The following is an 18,054-nucleotide window of genomic DNA, read 5'->3' as shown; positions in this document are numbered from 1 at the left end:
TAAACCCATATGACATTTTGCAAAAGTGGATAATTGAAAGAGGGAACTGACCGGCAGAGATAAAAGTGCAGCAGAGAAACAAAATGTGATAATGCTGGAAGTGAAATTTGAATTGAATATAAATGGAGTCATAGAAGAAATAGCTGAGCGTGTGAATGTTGATACATCCACTATTTGAGAGACTCTAGATATTCAATCACAGGAAATTTGTGAGGGCAAATTATTGACATTACTGAGCAAAATGGTTGTGAATGAAAGGATGAAAATGCCCCAAAAGAAAAGATGCTGATTAAAAAAACAAAATTCAATTAAAAGAACTGTAAGAAATATTTTATGACATTGAAAGACCAGAGAATTAAATATTGGAAACTGATCCAGACCTAGAAAGAAGAATGACAATTTGCCAAGACATTGACGTGATGTTCTAGTAAGTTACATAGCAAAGAGAAAAAGGCATGTACTGTTCAAACTACTCTTGATTTTTTTTTACAAAGAAATAAAACATTTTAATTGTAAACTTTAATTTTAAAGTTTAAAATTACAGTGTGCTAAATAAGTATCAGTGTACTATTTTTCCTTCCCCTATGCATTTATAACCAACAGTAAAGGAGATTTTACTGTTTTGATAAACACTTTTAAAAGTCACAAAACAATCCTAATTTTTTTATTGATTATTAAGATCACTTTGCATAGTTTCAGCATGCAGTTTTATGATCCTACACCCATCATGCAGCACAAGAATTGCCTGTGTTTTTAAATTTATTTATTTATTTATTTATTTATTTATTTATTTAAAATATTTCTAGTGTTTATTTATTTTTGAGAGAGAGAGAGAGACAGAGTGCGAGCATGGGAGGGGTAGAGAGAGAGGGAGACGTAGAATCTGAAGCAGGCTCCAGGCTCTGAGCTGTCAGCACAGAGCCTGATGCGGGGCTTGAACTCACAAACTATGAGATCATGACCTGAGCTGAAGTTGGACACTTAACCGACTGAGCCACCCAGGCGCCCCTAAATTTTTTTAAATGTTTACTTATTTTTGAGAGAGAGAGAGAGAGAGAGAGAGAGAGAGAGAGAGAGAATGTGAGCGGGGAAGGGGCAGAGAGAGGGGGAGACACAGAGTCTGAAGCAGGCTCTGAGCTGTCAGCACAGAGCCCAACGCAGGGCTCGAACCCACAAACTGTGAGATCATGACCTGAGCCAGTCAGATGCTTAACCTACTGAGCCCCAAGAATTGCCTGTATTTTAAACCCAGAAAAATATTTTTTGTTTAGTTTTGTGCAGTCCAGTGTCATTTATATTTACCTTTTGTATTGCTTGCTTTGCATTTCCTTCTGTACTTCTGGGCAACTATTTGGCATTATTTTCCTTTAACCTTAAAATTCCCTTTAGTAGGTTCTTCATATGAAGAACTTTTGTTTGCTTGAAATGTCTTTCTTTTGCCTTCAATTTTGAAGAAATTGGCAGATATTTACCATTGTTAATTTTGTTGTTATCCTTATCGTAGGTATCTTTCTATTGCTTTTATAGACTGTATCATTTCTGTTGAATGAATGATCAACTATCAATCCTGTTTCTACTTCTTTGAAAGTATATATGTGTTTTTCCCCCTTTGGCTGCTTTTAGTGATTTTCACATCGTCTTTGGTTTTTAATACCTTTACCATGATGTGCCTTGATGTGTTTTCTTTGTATTTATCCTATTGGGGTTTGTGGTAATTATATCTGTGACTTGACATCCTTTATGAATTTTAGAAAATTCTCTTTAAATATTGCTTCTCTCCTTCTTTCTCTTTTCTTTTTTGGGACCCAATTACAGGTATTCCAGACTTTTTACTGTGCCATATATTTTTTATTTTCTTTTTCTCTCCATGCTTCAGCCTGGATAAATACAAATATAAATGTATTTAAAGTTTATTTCTTTATTTTGAGACAGAGACAGCACGGGGGGGGGGGGATGGGGCAGGGGCAGAGAGGGAGACAGAGACTCCAAAGCAGGCTCTGCACTGTCATTGTGGAGCCTGATGTAGGACTCAGTCCCATGGAACCATGAGATCATGACCTGAGCTGAAACCAAGAGTTGGATGCTTAACTGACTGAGCCATTCAGGCGCTGTGGTTGGATATATTTTTCTGACTTAATCTTCCAGGTTACTGATTCTCTTTTGAGCTGTGTCTAATTTGTTGTTAAACTCGTGCTTGGATTTTATTTCAGTTATTGAATTTTTAAGTTCTTGTTTCTATTTGATCCTTTTTATAGTTTCTAATTCTATTTTGAAATTCTCTAGTCTTTAAAATTTTGGATATATTAATTATAGTTATTATTTAAAGATCTGTGCCTAATAACTCCAAAACTCTAACATTTGAATTTCCTCTCATTTTCTGTTGTTTGTTTTCTTCTCCTGCTTTTTTTCCCCATATGTTCTTGTTTTGTTTTTTTATGTGCCTTGTTATTTTTTGTTGATTCAAAGCCAGGCATTAGTCTTTGTGAGAGTTGATCTATTTTCCATACTTCTGTGATGAAGCTGTTTAGGGATCCCAGCTAAAATCTTGGGATGTTAGTTTACTGAGGAGCCCTCCTCCTTCATAAGTCCTGAACTCCAATCTTTGATTCACTAGCCCTATGATATTGCCTAATCTTCTGTTCAGTCGGAGCCTCTCAGTTGTTGATTATAATTCACAGAACACCTCAAGAGGAAAACAATTGAATGTTGTTTTGAGGATTTGCTTCTCTAGTTACTTTCAGAGTAATGATTGATCTGATGGAAGCTTGCCTACCATAGCTAAAAGCAACATTCTGAGCCTCAGTGTTCTTGAAGGCAACAAAATGCAGTGCATAGGGAAAGAATTTTCTTTCTTTTTTTCTTTTTTTTTTTTAAATTTTTTTTTCAACGTTTATTTATTTTTGGGGCAGAGAGAGACAGAGCATGAACGGGGAAGGGGCAGAGAGAGAGGGAGACACAGAATCGGAAACAGGCTCCAGGCTCTGAGCCATCAGCCCAGAGCCTGACGCGGGGCTCGAACTCCCGGACCGCGAGATCGTGACCTGGCAGAAGTCGGACGCTTAACCGACTGCGCCACCCAGGCGCCCCGGGAAAGAATTTTCCAGTAAGATATTTGTGGTGTAAAGATTCTGCTCTGATCCTTTAGTAACTGAGTGACTAAGGAAAACATATTTATCCTTTATGAATTTATGTTTTCCTTATATAAATAATAAAAAATAATATCTACTTAATAAGGTTGTTTTTTTGAACCTTAAATATAGAACATAGAACGTTTATCATAATGTCTAGAACATACTAGGTATTTATAGAAAATAGGTATTTTTGTTTCTTCAAGGAAATAGTTAATATTTCATAGTATTTCATAAAATTAAGTGGCTGCCTAGAAGGATGTAATGTGATTATTTACAACTTTTAATCAATTGTAATGGACTAGAGAAATAAAAACAGAATAATTATTGACGAAATGTGCTGCCTGGTTTTAACATGGTAGGCATGGTGCTTAATGCTTACATGCATTATATCATTCAATATGTATGCTCACCATATGAAGTTAAAACTCTTATTAGCTTTATTTTACAAATAAGGAATGTGAGGCTAGGAAAGATTACATGATTGTGCAAGGTTAGACAGTGGGTGGACAGAGAAGCCAGGGTTCCAACCCAATTATAATCAACTCTAAGACCAGAGTTTGTATCCTGACTCCTGTTCTAATCTCATGAAGCTACATTTCTCTTCTATGTTTTCCTAACTGAGGAAAAATGTTAGATATACAGAATCTTGCACAGGCCTGGAATCCAGTTAGTAGTCAGTAAATATGTATTGACTCACTGATATCCACACCAATGAAATCTGCTGACATACTAGTAATAGAATGAAATGACAATTTGAGAAGAGAACTTCTAGTTTTGACTTTACCTTTCAACCATGGAAATGGGATTTTGGATGGATTAACAAACTGTGAGAACAAGTCAAGAATTTAGTCAGACACAGAAGTTTTGAACCATGGTCGAACACCCAGCTGTTAACAGCCATTTGGAGCCCAGAATTATCAATCAAGACTGCACTTTTCATTGTACTTACATGTGAGTCATTTTACTCAAATTGTAGAAGGAATGTGATTCCAGTCGCTGCAGAGTTGCATCTATTGACAAATAGCTGAATATCATAAAAATATAATGCAAAGTAGAAAGTTAGTAGGGTTGTGAATGCCAGACATACTTCAAACATACTGATTTTGTTAAGACTTCTTTGTCAGGGGCTTCCCAGATCAGACAACATGTATAACCTCCATGATTTCTCCCTAATTATGCTCCAATTAGTTATACTTTTTTCAAATCCTGTGATACCTGAAAGTTTCCCAATTCATTAGGTCCTATTCATCCCTAAGGTTTCATTTAAATGACACTTCCTTCAGAAGCTTTTCCTGAATTTCCCGATTAGGTAAAATTTCCCTTAAGTATCCCTTATTGCACCAAGAACTTCTCCTTTCATTAATTATCACAGTACAACTTTCTAATTGTTTGGATATTGTCTGATTAGGCTGTACATTCTCTGAAATGGAGAACAGTGTCTGCTTTGTGTGGCCTTTGAATTTTGAGTGTCTGTCATAGTGCCTGGCATGTAGTAGAGCCTCAGTGAATATGTGTTAAGGTAATGAATAAATGGTGAATTACTCACAATAGCAGAAAATGAAAGAAATTAGAAAAGAACACAATAATAAAAAAGAGGCATTTTTAACAGTGTAACTGCATGGGATTAGACATAGAGTCTTAAAGAAGATGAGAAATTTATAATTCTCTAGCGGAACATTCCGTAGGGTAGTGACTACATGTCTACTCAAGACTTCTTTATTTTGATTAATCTGAAAATTCAAGACTTTTCTGGAACTTTGTAAGCAAAGGATAACTCAAATAAAGGCTTTAATTATTATAAAAGAGAAAAGAGAAACTTCTAAGTACAACTTGTCAAGAATACCTAAGGAATACTGTTTCAAATAGCCTCCACAAATTCCATCTTGTTATAAGAATGACTAACGCAGCCAAACTCAGTGACTGCTTTTTATTGAGAGGTATGTCTATATTTGGGAAAATTAAATATTAATAGATGGTGTCCACCTGTTGTCATAACAGAGATTCTCAACCCTGCCATTCAGCTAAACTACCTGGGAGTCTCTTAAAAGATACATATGTCTAAGACTCGATCCAGGATAACTAAATCAGAATTTATGAGGGATGATGTGCAAATACTTTTATTTAAAAAAAATCTATCTTGGGGCGCCTGGGTGGCGCAGTCGGTTAAGCGTCCGACTTCAGCCAGGTCACGATCTCGCGGTCCGGGAGTTCGATCCCCGCGTCGGGCTCTGGGCTGATGGCTCAGAGCCTGGAGCCTGTTTCCGATTCTGTGTCTCCCTCTCTCTCTGCCCCTCCCCCGTTCATGCTCTGTCTCTCTCTGTCCCAAAAATAAATAAACGTTGAAAAAAAAAAATTAAAAAAAAAATCTATCTTTAAATTTTGAATTAAATCTGCCAGTTAAATGTTTTCATTAATACAATGTTTATAAAAGGAACTCTGTTCTATTTGAGTTTTTATCACATCATTGGGAATGTTCTAATGGTCCTGTACTTCCTGTTTTATCTATTCTCTAAATAATTATCCTTTGATTTATCAGGTCACCCAAGCCATTGCCACTTGTAGATAACATTACATAAATTATTTTAATCCAAATATATTTTTAGTATGGAAGGAGCAATGGAAGACATTGAAAAGATTATTTTTTGTGTGTGTATGTGTGTGTAGAGATCTGCAGAGATTTATAATGGATGAAGCTGTGCCATTTGTAGGAAAAGATGAATTTTGAAAGCTACAAACTTGTTTTCCTAACTTTATAACATACCTATTGCTCTGGATTTTCTCCTGAATTTCTTAGTTTAGGAGTGTGAAGCTTTCTCAAAGGGTTACTAGAATGGTCATTCTGTCCACGTCATAAGAAGTTCCAGTTTCTCCAACTGAATGATACATCCTTAAAGGGCTCTTATGGCTCAATTGGGAAGACAAGATGTAGGAACCATTTATTCACTGGGGTGAAAGATGTGATTCTCTGCTTGCTTATCCCTTTTTTATAAACAGGAAAAATCAGATCCCATCTCTTCCTCAAATTTCTTCTTAGCATGTAAGTCTTATGTAATCACTAGGGTGACCATATCATTTATCATCCAAACTAGGATATTTTTGTGAGTTACACAGGGTGCTATTAATAATTATGCATGAACAATAGGTGGAAATTTGTACTGAACCAGTACAAACCTATCCAGGATTGCCCAAATGTTTTCTCTCTTACCCCCTAGGCAGACAAGACCTTTAACTATTACTTATGTATCTCTGCATGTTTTCATTCAACAAATATCTATTGAATATTTACTCTGTGTCAGTAAGTGGGCATTGACAAAACAGACCTGTTCCCCAGCTTCAAGGAACTCATAGTAATGGGTGATATAGGTACATAAATGAGATTAGCATATACAGTGATAAGTGCTCTGATGTGCTTCAGGAAACGTTTAACCCAGACTAGAGAATTCAGCATATTCTCCACGGAGGAAGTCTTAACAGGACCTTCAGATCTGCCTGGATGTCCTGTATATCTCAGCCAACCCTCCCTCTTTTATTGTCCATTACTTTTATTTCAAACCTTCTCAAATTTCTAACTCTCCTAACTTCACCCTCAATAATTAGCAGATAATCTTTTAATAATTTGTAGAAAAGATTGAAAGCTTGAGATGAAAATTCCTTGAATTCTCCACCAATAAGCCTATTAATCACCTGCATGGCTTTATCTCTTACTACTACTTTCTTGTTACAATGTAAAAGATGACAATTTTCTTGTACCAAGTCAATCCCTTTATTTGGATCCCATCTCTTCTTGCCTTCTCAGGGACCCCCAAATTGTTTGTTCTTCATTCTCTTTAGCCTATCCCTCTCCAATGATGCCCTTCACTGGTCCTAATTACATCTGCCTGGAATGAAGGAAAAATCATGTCTATGTCCTGATTACCTGCTGGACCCATAGCTTGCTTTGTGCCTCAAAGGTAACTCAAATGCCATATGCCCCAAACGAACTCCTAACTGTCTCCTTGATTCTCCACAGCAAATTCGCACAAAACTTCTCTATCTCAGCAAATATGCTCATCAACCACACAGGTGTCCTGGTCAGACACTTGGATGAAATTCTCCATCTCTTCCCACCTCCAAATCAATCAACTTTTGAGTTTGTTAGTTCTCTTATTTATTTCTCAAACCTGGCCACTTTTTCTTTATTTCCCCTCAACCATTAGCATTCAGTTCACCATCCCCTCTGCCCCAGGGACACTGCAACAACATCCTCACAAGTTTCCTGTCTCCAGTCTTACTCCATTTGACTCCCTTTCCACAGAACAAGCAAATGTTTCTAACACACCTGATCTGCCACTTCCATCCTGATAACCATTTAGTGGCTTGGACCTTAGGGAAGATTTCAAATTCCTTTACGTGGTTCACAAGGCCTTGAACTTGCTTATTCCCCAGTTTCATTTCTCTCTACCGCCCTTCTTCCCACCTAAGCTTCAGCCTCAACAAGTTTATTTTAATTTAACCAACAGCGCAGCTTTCCCCTTCTTCTTGGAACTATCTTTCTACTTATTTCCCCCCCAGATCACAAGTTAGGTGTCATTTCCTCTAGGAAGCCCTCTATGACCACACTCTCCATCTAGGTAAGATGCTTCTTATATGAGTTACACAGCACTCTCTAACTGACTACACCATAGTATATCTCTTAGGAAGGAAAGTGGAAACTCCATGAGTTTTGTCAGATGTCATATGTGAAGCATTTAGCGAAGTGCCAGGCACAGAGTAGGGCCCGATAAATATTTGTTGAATGAATGAATAAAGTAATGGTCAAGCTATTGAGACATCCAAGCAGAGACACCAAATAAGCAATTATATAAGAAGATGAGAAGGGTATTTCAAGTTGTTTAACTTTTAGGCCACTAAACGCTGGTGCTGTTAAATGGAGAAGAAGGAACAGTTTAGCAGGAAGATGAGTTTATTTTGGCTATGCTGTTTGAAGTGACTGTGGGACATCAAGATGATCATACTTGGGAAGAAGCTTTAATTCAGGCCTCAATTGTAGCAACAAGTCAGGGCTAGAGATACTCATTTAGAAATTAACTGTATTGGGTAACAGTGAAGCCAAAGGAATGGGAGTGTCCATTCAAGGAGAAGAGAGTATGAAGGAACTGGGACAAAAGAAAGAATGAACTGATATTTAAGGAACTGAATGAAATGAAATAGGAAGTTAGGAAAGGAGAGTGAGGATGAGGGAGAGTAGCTCAGGTAAGATGTTAAAAAGAAGGATGAGAGAACAATATCAAGGAAATCAAAGGAGACAAGAATTTGAAAATAGAGGGGCTGTTCAGGAAATCAAAGACTGCAGAGATACATAGCTGGAATGGTTTCTCAGCCTCAGCCCTGTTGACATTTTGGACTAGAAAATTCTTTGTTGTGGAAGGATATCCTGTGCCTTGTCGGGTGTTCAGCAGATCCTTTGCCTCATCCATTCAATGCCAGTAGCACCCTCCTTTCTAGTTGTATCAACTAAAAATGTCAAATGCCCCTGAAATGACACAACAGACACTCGATAAATGGTCATGAAATGAATCAATTGAGCCAAAACCGACACAGGTTGCTCCTGGTTGTATTGTCATTTGGTGTACCTGAATTATCTTTGTGGCTTGTCAGAATCCATTAAACGAAATAAGGCCCTGGTGTATTTCATATACAGTTATACTCTTTGTCAACTCAACATGGAAGTCCTTTTTATCTTTACTCTTGAGTGCATAACAATTCAGTTTTCTAAGGTTTAGAATTATTTTTGTGGGTTTTGGTTTGTTTGTTTTTTTAATGAGAGAAGTCTGAAATCATTAGCTACATTTCTGACAAAATGTAAACATTTGTCCTGGTAAAAAGTGAATCAAGAATCCGTAACTAGGAGAGATGGACTAGACAGTGTGTGTATGGGAGAGATTCCCAGCTAACACTTTGTCGCATCCCAAGATACATTAAAATACGTTGAGAATTATTAAATTGTCAAGATCAAATGAATTTAATTTTGCAGTAGGTTTAAGAAATTAGGAATTCGGGATTGGAGATGTAGCAAAATCAAATAAACATCTTTTACATATACTTTTCAAGTACATTGGAAATGCAAATATCATTGTTTTATGCAGATACAATGTATAACAAGTATTTTTCTTGATAGAACACATTTAGAAAATAACATGGCTGGCACAGTTGCAAACTTCTCTTTATATTAAAAAAGTGACTTACATCCTGGAAATATTGGGCAGATTTGAAAATGCACGACTGGGAATGGTTTTCAGATGAGTCTCTATAAATTTCCTACGAAGATAACAGTTACACAATTAGAGTTTTAATCATTGGATTTTTCTAATAAGTCACCTTAATTATGAGCAATACATTATGAGAGGTATCCTGGTCCTTATGACATCCATTTTATCATACATAATCAACAAAAATAATACTCAAGGAAAAACAAACATACAGTTTTCCCCCAACAAACCAAGAACTGAGAGTGAGAGTCAAATGCAGAAAATAAAACTTCAAACGTCATCTTTGAATTTGTGGTAAACTCGTATACCTTGTGTGACATCATATTCAAATTATTAACTGGAGGGCAATATCTCATATTCATGTTCTGTACGACTACTGTATTCATATCAGGCACATGTCAATGGAAATGTCTTGGAATGCCATTGGAACATATATTAAGAACACATTAAGAGGATTAAATCTATTTGATATATCTTTTTTTTTTTTTTTCATTTTTTATTTATTTTGGGGACAGAGAGAGACAGAGCATGAATGGGGGAGGGGCAGAGAGAGAGGGAGACACAGAATCGGAAACAGGCTCCAGGCTCTGAGCCATCAGCCCAGAGCCTGACGCGGGGCTCGAACTCCCGGACCGCGAGATCGTGACCTGGCTGAAGTCGGACGCTTAACCGACTGCGCCACCCAGGCGCCCCTATTTGATATATCTTAAAGATGAAAAATAGTGGTATCGTTACAATCTTTTTGCCCAACCAAAAGTCTCTTCAACCATTACCTTGATCTTATCATCTACTTGCTGCAGTGTGGAAATAACTGGCTGACAAGGAGCTAATTCTCAGGGTTGTAGCATCTTTGTTGCACATGCAAGTTAAAGGTTGTGACTTTTCTTGCAGTTTGCTTTTTTGGACATTTTTCAGAAGGCCAAGGTTTTTTCCTTATATCAGTAATAAGACATCTTAATGTATTTCATGTATTTCAGTATGTCCGCTCACCAAGGTGTTCCATTTTTTACTTCCTTTTTTTGCTACAGCAACTGCTTGATAGAATCCTGTATGGAAGAAGGTGTCCTAATTCACTTTACAAAAAGAACACCTCATCACACTTACCATCTTATCCATGGGTCTGTTTTTGCCATATAAATATTCATAATTACGCATCATCCATTTACTTCCTTTCTTAAAGAAATAAGACAAAAATTGTGTGTTTCCCTCCTAGGCTGCAGGGTTTTATTTCTCAGCAATCTATTTCCTTGATCTCTGCATTTTTTGAACTACTAATTTTTGCAGTGATTGAAATGCATTTGAAACTTCTGGTTTCTGGTTCAGCATGTCAGGAGCCTGGAGAAGAGAAGACATTGGGCAAACCGCTGTTGGCAAGATTGTAGAGACAGACAGTCTCCCAGAGTGGAGACTGATGTGTGGAAACCACAGAGAGAACGAGTGTCAGGATAGGAAACCTGAATTGGGATTGGTGAATCCTGGAGGCACGGTGCTGATAGATCTCCATGGGGACACAGTCACAGGGGGACTTCCACAGTTTTGTGAGATTTACCTCCAGGCTCAACCATGTTCTAATAGTAAACAGTAGAAAAAATAGCCCCTTGTGCTTCTGGCAAAGAGAAGAGAAAACCACTTGGAAATACATCAGAGCACTTTGTTCTTCTTAACAAGGCCTGCCCCCCTCCCTCCACACCCAGGGGAAACTATTAACCAGGTCCTAACTGACTGGGGAAGGGAAATACCCAACTCTAAGGTCACTCTAGCCATCCTATTCTATCTAAGGAGAGAAGAAAAAAAACGTGAAACACTTGTGAAGTTCACAGTGAGGCACAGTCTCACTAAAAGACTAAGACCTAATCACAGGACTATAGAATGTTTCCCTTCCCCCCAGCACTTCACCATCACATTACTAATGGCCTCTTTACAGCAATTCCTTTCACCTAGTACATCATGCCTGTCTATCAAGACATAATATCTGCAATTTGTTCAATCAGTGCATCAGTGGGGCCAAATTAGTTTATAAAAGGATCTATTAACTTAGAAGAGGGGAGGTGATGTGAATGACAAAAGGGTAGGTTGTCAGCTCTTTACAACCCTGGATGTTTCAGCATAAAGCCGAATGTTGCCTTAATATGGTCTCACAAATTTAGGTCTCATAAATTATCCATCCTTTCTCATAGGTCTCTCACTTACATTCCCTTAATTGGATTGATTAAAACCTATTGGTCCAGATCCAAGATTCTGAATTTAAAAATAAAAGCATAACAACTTATTCAATTAAAATCTCCCAGTAAAAGTGGGCCATGCCAAAGGAAAACAAAGGATCAGGTACACACCTGTTGGGTATCACCCAAGGAGATTGAGTTTCTCAAGCTCAAAGATAGTCCTGCATATAGAACCTGCTCTAAGGGCATGGATCTTGAGGACATGCTTATTGTAAAATTGCACACACTGCTTATAGATAATGTGGACTTAATTTGTAACTTCACTGTCTAAAAATTTGGGTGTTCAAAAGTAAATGACCTATTAAGAAAATTAGAGTAAGTTTACAATGGTATGTAAGAAATTTGACTTGGAACAGAAATACCATCTAAATGTAATTTAATAGATTTGGGGTAAAAGATTCAAATAATGTTTATATTCTTTCACAATGCATGAATTTCTGAAATATATAATTCATGTTTCTTGAATTCTCTCTTTCTCTGTCACACACATAAACACATACACACTTGAAGTGAGAACAAAGATCTTTTTCCTACTACTGATTTAGTTGTAGTTGATGGAGTTCAGGACACGCTATCCCAAAACATGGCAATTTAGCATGTTGAACATTTTAAGCTGGAGGAATCTGAGAAACAACAGGTGCATTAAGGACTCTGATCTCCTTCTCCTCTGAAGCAAGTCATAAGACTCTCATGTGGGGGGTGCCCTGCCTATATCCTTATCTCAGAAAACACCAAGGGAATCTGAATGAACAATGAATAAGCTCCCTTCAGTTTTCTACCCTTTTGTTCTATCACATTTTCCCATGACTTTACATTCCTCATCAAAACAGCATAAAAACACTCAGGTTTAATCATCTCTTTGGGTCTTCATTTCTTTATGAAGGCTTCCATGACACATAAACATTTTCCATTAAATAAATTTGTACTTTCTTCTCTTGTTAATCCATCTTCTGTTACAAAGCCCCAGCTGAGGAACTAGAAGGGTAGAAGGAAAAACATACTATTTTCCTCCTCTACAGTTTCTGGTGATGAGGATTGGATAGTAGAAGGCTGGGATACTCCATCACCTTGGAGACTGCAGCTAAGGTCTGGGACAACTGGCAGAAAGCCAGCAGAATGTAAGAATTCTTAACATATCAGTTTTCAGGATCTTTATCTTCGTTGAGAGAGGAAGGTAAACACTTCTCCTTGCTGTTTCCTTTCCAAATTCAGGTTAGCAGGAAAAAATATTTGTATTTGTCAAATCTTTGGATAGTGACCCTTTTGAGTTTAGTGTTAAGTACCCATTGTTTATTGATCCTTTCCCTCCCAGAGTCAGCTATTTTCTTCCTGTTTAGTTTTTGTTTTGTTTTGTTTTTGTGTTTTGAGAACCTTGCTTGGCTTTTTACCTGCCAGGCTATGCAGATCTTCAGTTGCCTTTTAAGAAATTTGCCTAGGAAACAAAGATTCTGTGTTTTATCAAACTAATTTCCTGTGCTTCATGTTGTCTTTATAAGGTCTAATATTAAAAGAGGGTTTTGTTCACAACTATGCAATGTTCTATATTTGCCTTAAAAATCTTCTATTGTCAAATTTGGTTAAATAGTTGACCAAGACCTTATTTAATCAAGTGTTCAAATTTTTTGATATTCTTGACAAGTTTCCCCAAATCAAATTCTAAATAAAGTCTTTCTGACTTTGAACTAACTTTGAGCTTTTCCGGAGGATTCCTGCAAAGCAGACTTAAAAAGGGCCTGTATTATCAATCAATTTTCTTGTTGTACTTGTATAAATAATTGGGCCAAGTTTAATAAGACTAGATTTATTTTTGCAAATAAAAATAGTCTTTGATTATCTATGGTAGAAATGGAGGTGGCTGTAGAGAAAAATTTTGTTTCAGTTAGAAAGTATTACCTACCCTTGTGAATGTTTGCCGTCTTTGAACTATTTTTCATTTCCTTGTAAATTAGATTTTGCCATTTTGTACACCTTGTCAGTTGTTACCATATCCAATTTTCTCTCACCTTCCTGACTTGTCATCACTAAAAACGAAAACTACCCATTTCTCGAAGTCCTAAGAGCCGAAGCTGGATGATGATATAAACTTTTAGGGAATCACCACAACAGATCATGTATGGGTACTCTTTGTACCTGTAACTGTGTGGGTCACTCAGAAATTTCACTGGAACATCTAATTCCATCACCAGAGACATTCACACTGCAAACCAAAAAACTTTATTGATTGTTACTCCCTGCCCTTACTACCCTACCTACAGGTGCTTTGAGCCCAACATCTAGAAATCGTGACTGACCACCCTCTGCGTTCAAAAATTGAATTTATAGTTTGTTGGAACCATTAACCTTTGTTTTTCTTTTATTTCCATAGAAATGTATCTCATTAAATGCCTGATTACTAACACCGTTAGAAGCCTAACAGATGGGTGCCCTTGCTCCCACTCATATCACCACCTTTTGAAATGAAACAACTCTTTAGGATTGACCTATTCCTAGGACTGAGAACCTGGTTTGCTAGGACAGGGGATGATCGATCTACCCACTAAGTTTCTGGACTCTCAAACTTCTTGGGGAAAATTTCAGATGAGAGAATAATGGGGTTTAAAACATGCTACCCCAAAATATAGTACCTTGGCATATTGCATATTTTAAGCTGAAGGGAATGAGAAACAGTAGGTTCAGGAAGAACTCTCCGAGCCCCTTCTCCCCTGAAGCAGGTCATAAAAGACTCTCATATGAGAGGTGCCCTCCCTATACCCAGATAAAAGAGCAATCTTATTTCTGAAGACAGAGGGATGCCAAGGGTAATCTGAACACATAGGCTTTGCTAGATTTCCCCAGTTTACTACCCTTAGCTCATACCCCTTTGTCCAGTGACATTTATCACCACCTTCCATTTTTTATCTAACCTAGTATAAAAATGTCATTTCTTCAAGTCTCCATTTCTTCCTAAAGGCTCCCAAGTCATGTACAACTTAAATAAGTATTCTTTTCTCGTTAATGTGTCTTTGGTGATAGAGCCCTAGCTGAGAAGTTAGAAGGGTAGGAAAAGATGTTTCTCTTCCTCTACACAGCATAACGTGTTTTAAAAGACAAAATATTTGAAATGCTGACATTTTACTCATTCTTCTCAGCCACGTTTCTCACCAAAGAAAGCCCACCAATACAAATGGACTAATAAGGATTATGGATTTCAGAACCATGATACAATGATTCTGAGATACAATATGCACAATAAATCCTAAACAAAAGTGAATGGGGGAATGACAGCAATTCTAGCCCTAGATGAACATTAATTATCAATTATTAGTGGATGAACTTAGTTTATATCATGATGATTATAACATAGCCTGACACAGAAGACTGATTTTAATAATGTTAAACAAATGAATTATCACAATAGAAATTGATCACATAAATTGCCAAATTCAGTTTAGCAGTTTATACATTTTACCTGGATATATTCATAGTAATATACACATAATCTGGAAAAATAAACTCATTATTGAGTTAAAACATATTTTTAAACTCTTGGTATTAATTACCTTAGTTACAACTCTAAAATTTATCACCTATTAGCTTAAGCTTTCCTTCACTTTCTTCTCTAACTTTTTTGAGTTTATTACTTTATTTTGAGAGAGACAGAGTGTGAGCAGGGGGAGGGTCAAAAAGAGGGGGAGAATTTCCAGCACTGACAGCACAGAGCCCAATTTGGCTGGAACTCATGAACCTGTGAGATCATGACCTGAGCTGAAATCAGGAGTCGGACATTCAACCAACTGAGCCACCCAGGCGCCCCTCCTCTCTAACTTTTAAAATGTTATTAGCCTGAACATTATGAAAACATGTAGGAAGAGTTTTCTTCCAAAGTACCTTTTTCTCTTCAAATAAAGAGCAAAAAATAATTGGCTGGAACATGGCGTCTAGCTAATGAAATAATAAAGACAGCATGTTTGTTTACAGAGCCTGTGTTCAATTTTCCCCCAATAGTCTTACTATAAGTTGAGGATTATGGAGAACAAATTATTGTGATACGTGGATGCCTTGTAGCTCCCTAGCTAATCCCAGGTGCATGAGCCTTAAAACTCATAGAGGTTTCATGGTTGTTTTGTTAGGCGGTATTTTGTAGCTAGAGCTAACTGATACATGGTTATATTGACCTATTTCTCTGTGCCTTCACACGGGCAAGCAGCTGCATGTGTTTTCCATTGTCTATGTTTTCAAAAGCAAAACATTTATTTAAAGAATTGTGTAACATTGTTATTACTGCTTTAAAAGCAGATGGTAGAGGAAAAAAAGCAAATGATTGTGATTATTTGGCTAGAATATTTTATTTTACTTTCAGAATAAATTTTGAATATTTGTGGAAAAGGAAAAAGACACGTCTAAGTATATATTCTGTTGACAAAAACATTAGCAAAGCTTCAAGGTGTTATACTACTGTCCAAAGAATTAGCATCAAAATAGTATTTATTTTGGATGAAAATATACTAGGTACTGAAGAGACTTAGTTTTTTATGTTTTTGATGGTTCAAAATGAGAAGGCAGTGATTATTCTTGCTATAATGAAAAAAACTCAGAAAATGTGCCTCATACAAATAGTATCAGTATTTACTATTAATGACTAGGGGCATCACATACAATTCATTGGGGGAAAAAAGCTTATAGTTTTATATCTAAGTGAGGTATGTACACTTAGTAGTTAAACAAGTTGGCTTTAGGATATGGAAATAATAAATATTTAATAATGAACATTTATATTAATAAATTTATTTTATAATAAATAAGAGAATAAATATTTAAGTTCATGATGTAATTTAATTTATTTTTCTATGAGTTATGTAACCAAGAATGATCCACAAAGGTATGCCTTAGAATCAAATGTTTCCTTTCAGCCTTGCCAAATGTCTGCATTTAGAAGATATAATGGTGAAACAGAAATGCATGTGAAGTGCCAGTGATTGACTTGAAGAATTTGCAGAATAGGATCTATTTTTAAGGACTGTCTTTTTTGTTCTTGCAGTAGCAATGCGGGAGGGAAACCTGGTTAATGCTAGTAAAGAGAACAGACAGTTCTCTATGTTCCAACAACAACAATTTGTGCTATTAAATTTTTCACATGATGGTAGGGTCATTTCACTGAAATTTTAGCAACATGCAAATCCAATCAACATTCTAACATTTTGTTTTGTGTGAGTTCCCTGTAATCATAAATACATAGTTTTTATGTATGTGTGTACACGTTGGTGTGAGGTTTAGTTAATTGATGCTGCGTGGGAAACATCCTATTTATCAAAAAATATAAATTATGAATGGATGAGCATGACTGAATTTTACTGGGTTGAGAAGCATAGTTGATCTTCCTTGCCATGGCTAAGCTTGTGTGTGCCAGAAACACCAACTTCCCATTTAATCTCTTGGCAATCAGGCTGAGAATGTTAAATATCACCACTTGGATTTCAAAGGCCTCCTTTTGTATTAAATACCTGTATCAATCAATCAACCGATATCTCACTGAGATATGTCAAGTGCATAACATTGAAATAGTCATTGTGACCATAGAAAGTACTAGTAGTAGAAAAAGAAGAAATTGTTACAAATAATGCAGATACTTAAATACTATGAAACTGTGGATTATAAAATGGGCAATATTAATATGACATTTATCACTTGCCTGCTGTTTTTACTTTGCTGAGAAGATTCTCATTAGTGAATTTATTTTACTATTGTGTTATATATATATATATATATATATATATATACACACATACATGCACACACACACACACACACACACACTGTGGTAAGTTATGAGGAATGTAGCAAGTACAGGAATTAAAGTCAGGGATGTAGATCCAGAAGGATCATGCAGCCAAATATTTGGGACTCTTTATATAACATACAGACTATATTTTTAAATATGAAAAAATTATTATTTAAAAATTTTTTAAATGTTTATATTTGAGAGAGAGAGAGAGCATGAGCACGGGCAAATGGGGGAGGGGCAGAGAGAGACAGAGACAGAATCAGAAGCAGGCTCCAGACTCTGAGCTATCGGCACAGAGCCGGAAGTGGGGCTCCAACCCAAGAGCCCTGAGATCATGACCTAAGACAAAGTCAGACACTCAACTGACTGAACCACCCAGGTGTCCCTAAATATGAAAAACATTTTAATCTGTACTATGTGTGTTTTCTGTTTCAGTGGTAGAATGGCATTTTATTCAATGTTCCTACTGAATTATTTATAAGTAACATAAAAATACCAGGTGATACCTACAATTCAAGGTACTATATTGCAACCCACCACCAGATTCCAAATGGAGACGTGAATCATCATTTTGGGACAGTTAATTTCTGTTTGAGCTTTAACTTTTGTGATCTTGGACTTAGAAATACAAGCAATGTCTTGACAAGTTTGGCTCTATGGAAATTGTCTAGCTTAGGCCATCTGGGATAGTT

General features: G+C 36.6%; 1 protein-coding gene across 1 annotated transcript in view; it reads right to left on the bottom strand.

The window, feature by feature from the left end:
• Nucleotides 1-18,054, bottom strand: part of TSHR (thyroid stimulating hormone receptor) — a 166,902-nt gene that overhangs the window by 63,506 nt on the left and 85,342 nt on the right. Inside the window, exons 3-4 of the mRNA XM_043556774.1 lie at nt 9,357-9,428; nt 4,081-4,155 (exon numbers count right to left, since the gene is read on the bottom strand). Of these exons, the coding sequence (XP_043412709.1) occupies nt 4,081-4,155; nt 9,357-9,428 (147 nt within the window). The remainder of the gene's footprint in view (nt 1-4,080; nt 4,156-9,356; nt 9,429-18,054) is intronic.

Source organism: Prionailurus bengalensis, chromosome B3 (assembly GCF_016509475.1).
Source record: "Prionailurus bengalensis isolate Pbe53 chromosome B3, Fcat_Pben_1.1_paternal_pri, whole genome shotgun sequence".
In the NCBI taxonomy this organism is placed as follows: domain Eukaryota; kingdom Metazoa; phylum Chordata; class Mammalia; order Carnivora; family Felidae; genus Prionailurus; species Prionailurus bengalensis.
Note: the sequence above shows the minus strand (reverse complement) of the source record. Positions and strands in the feature narration are given on the sequence as shown.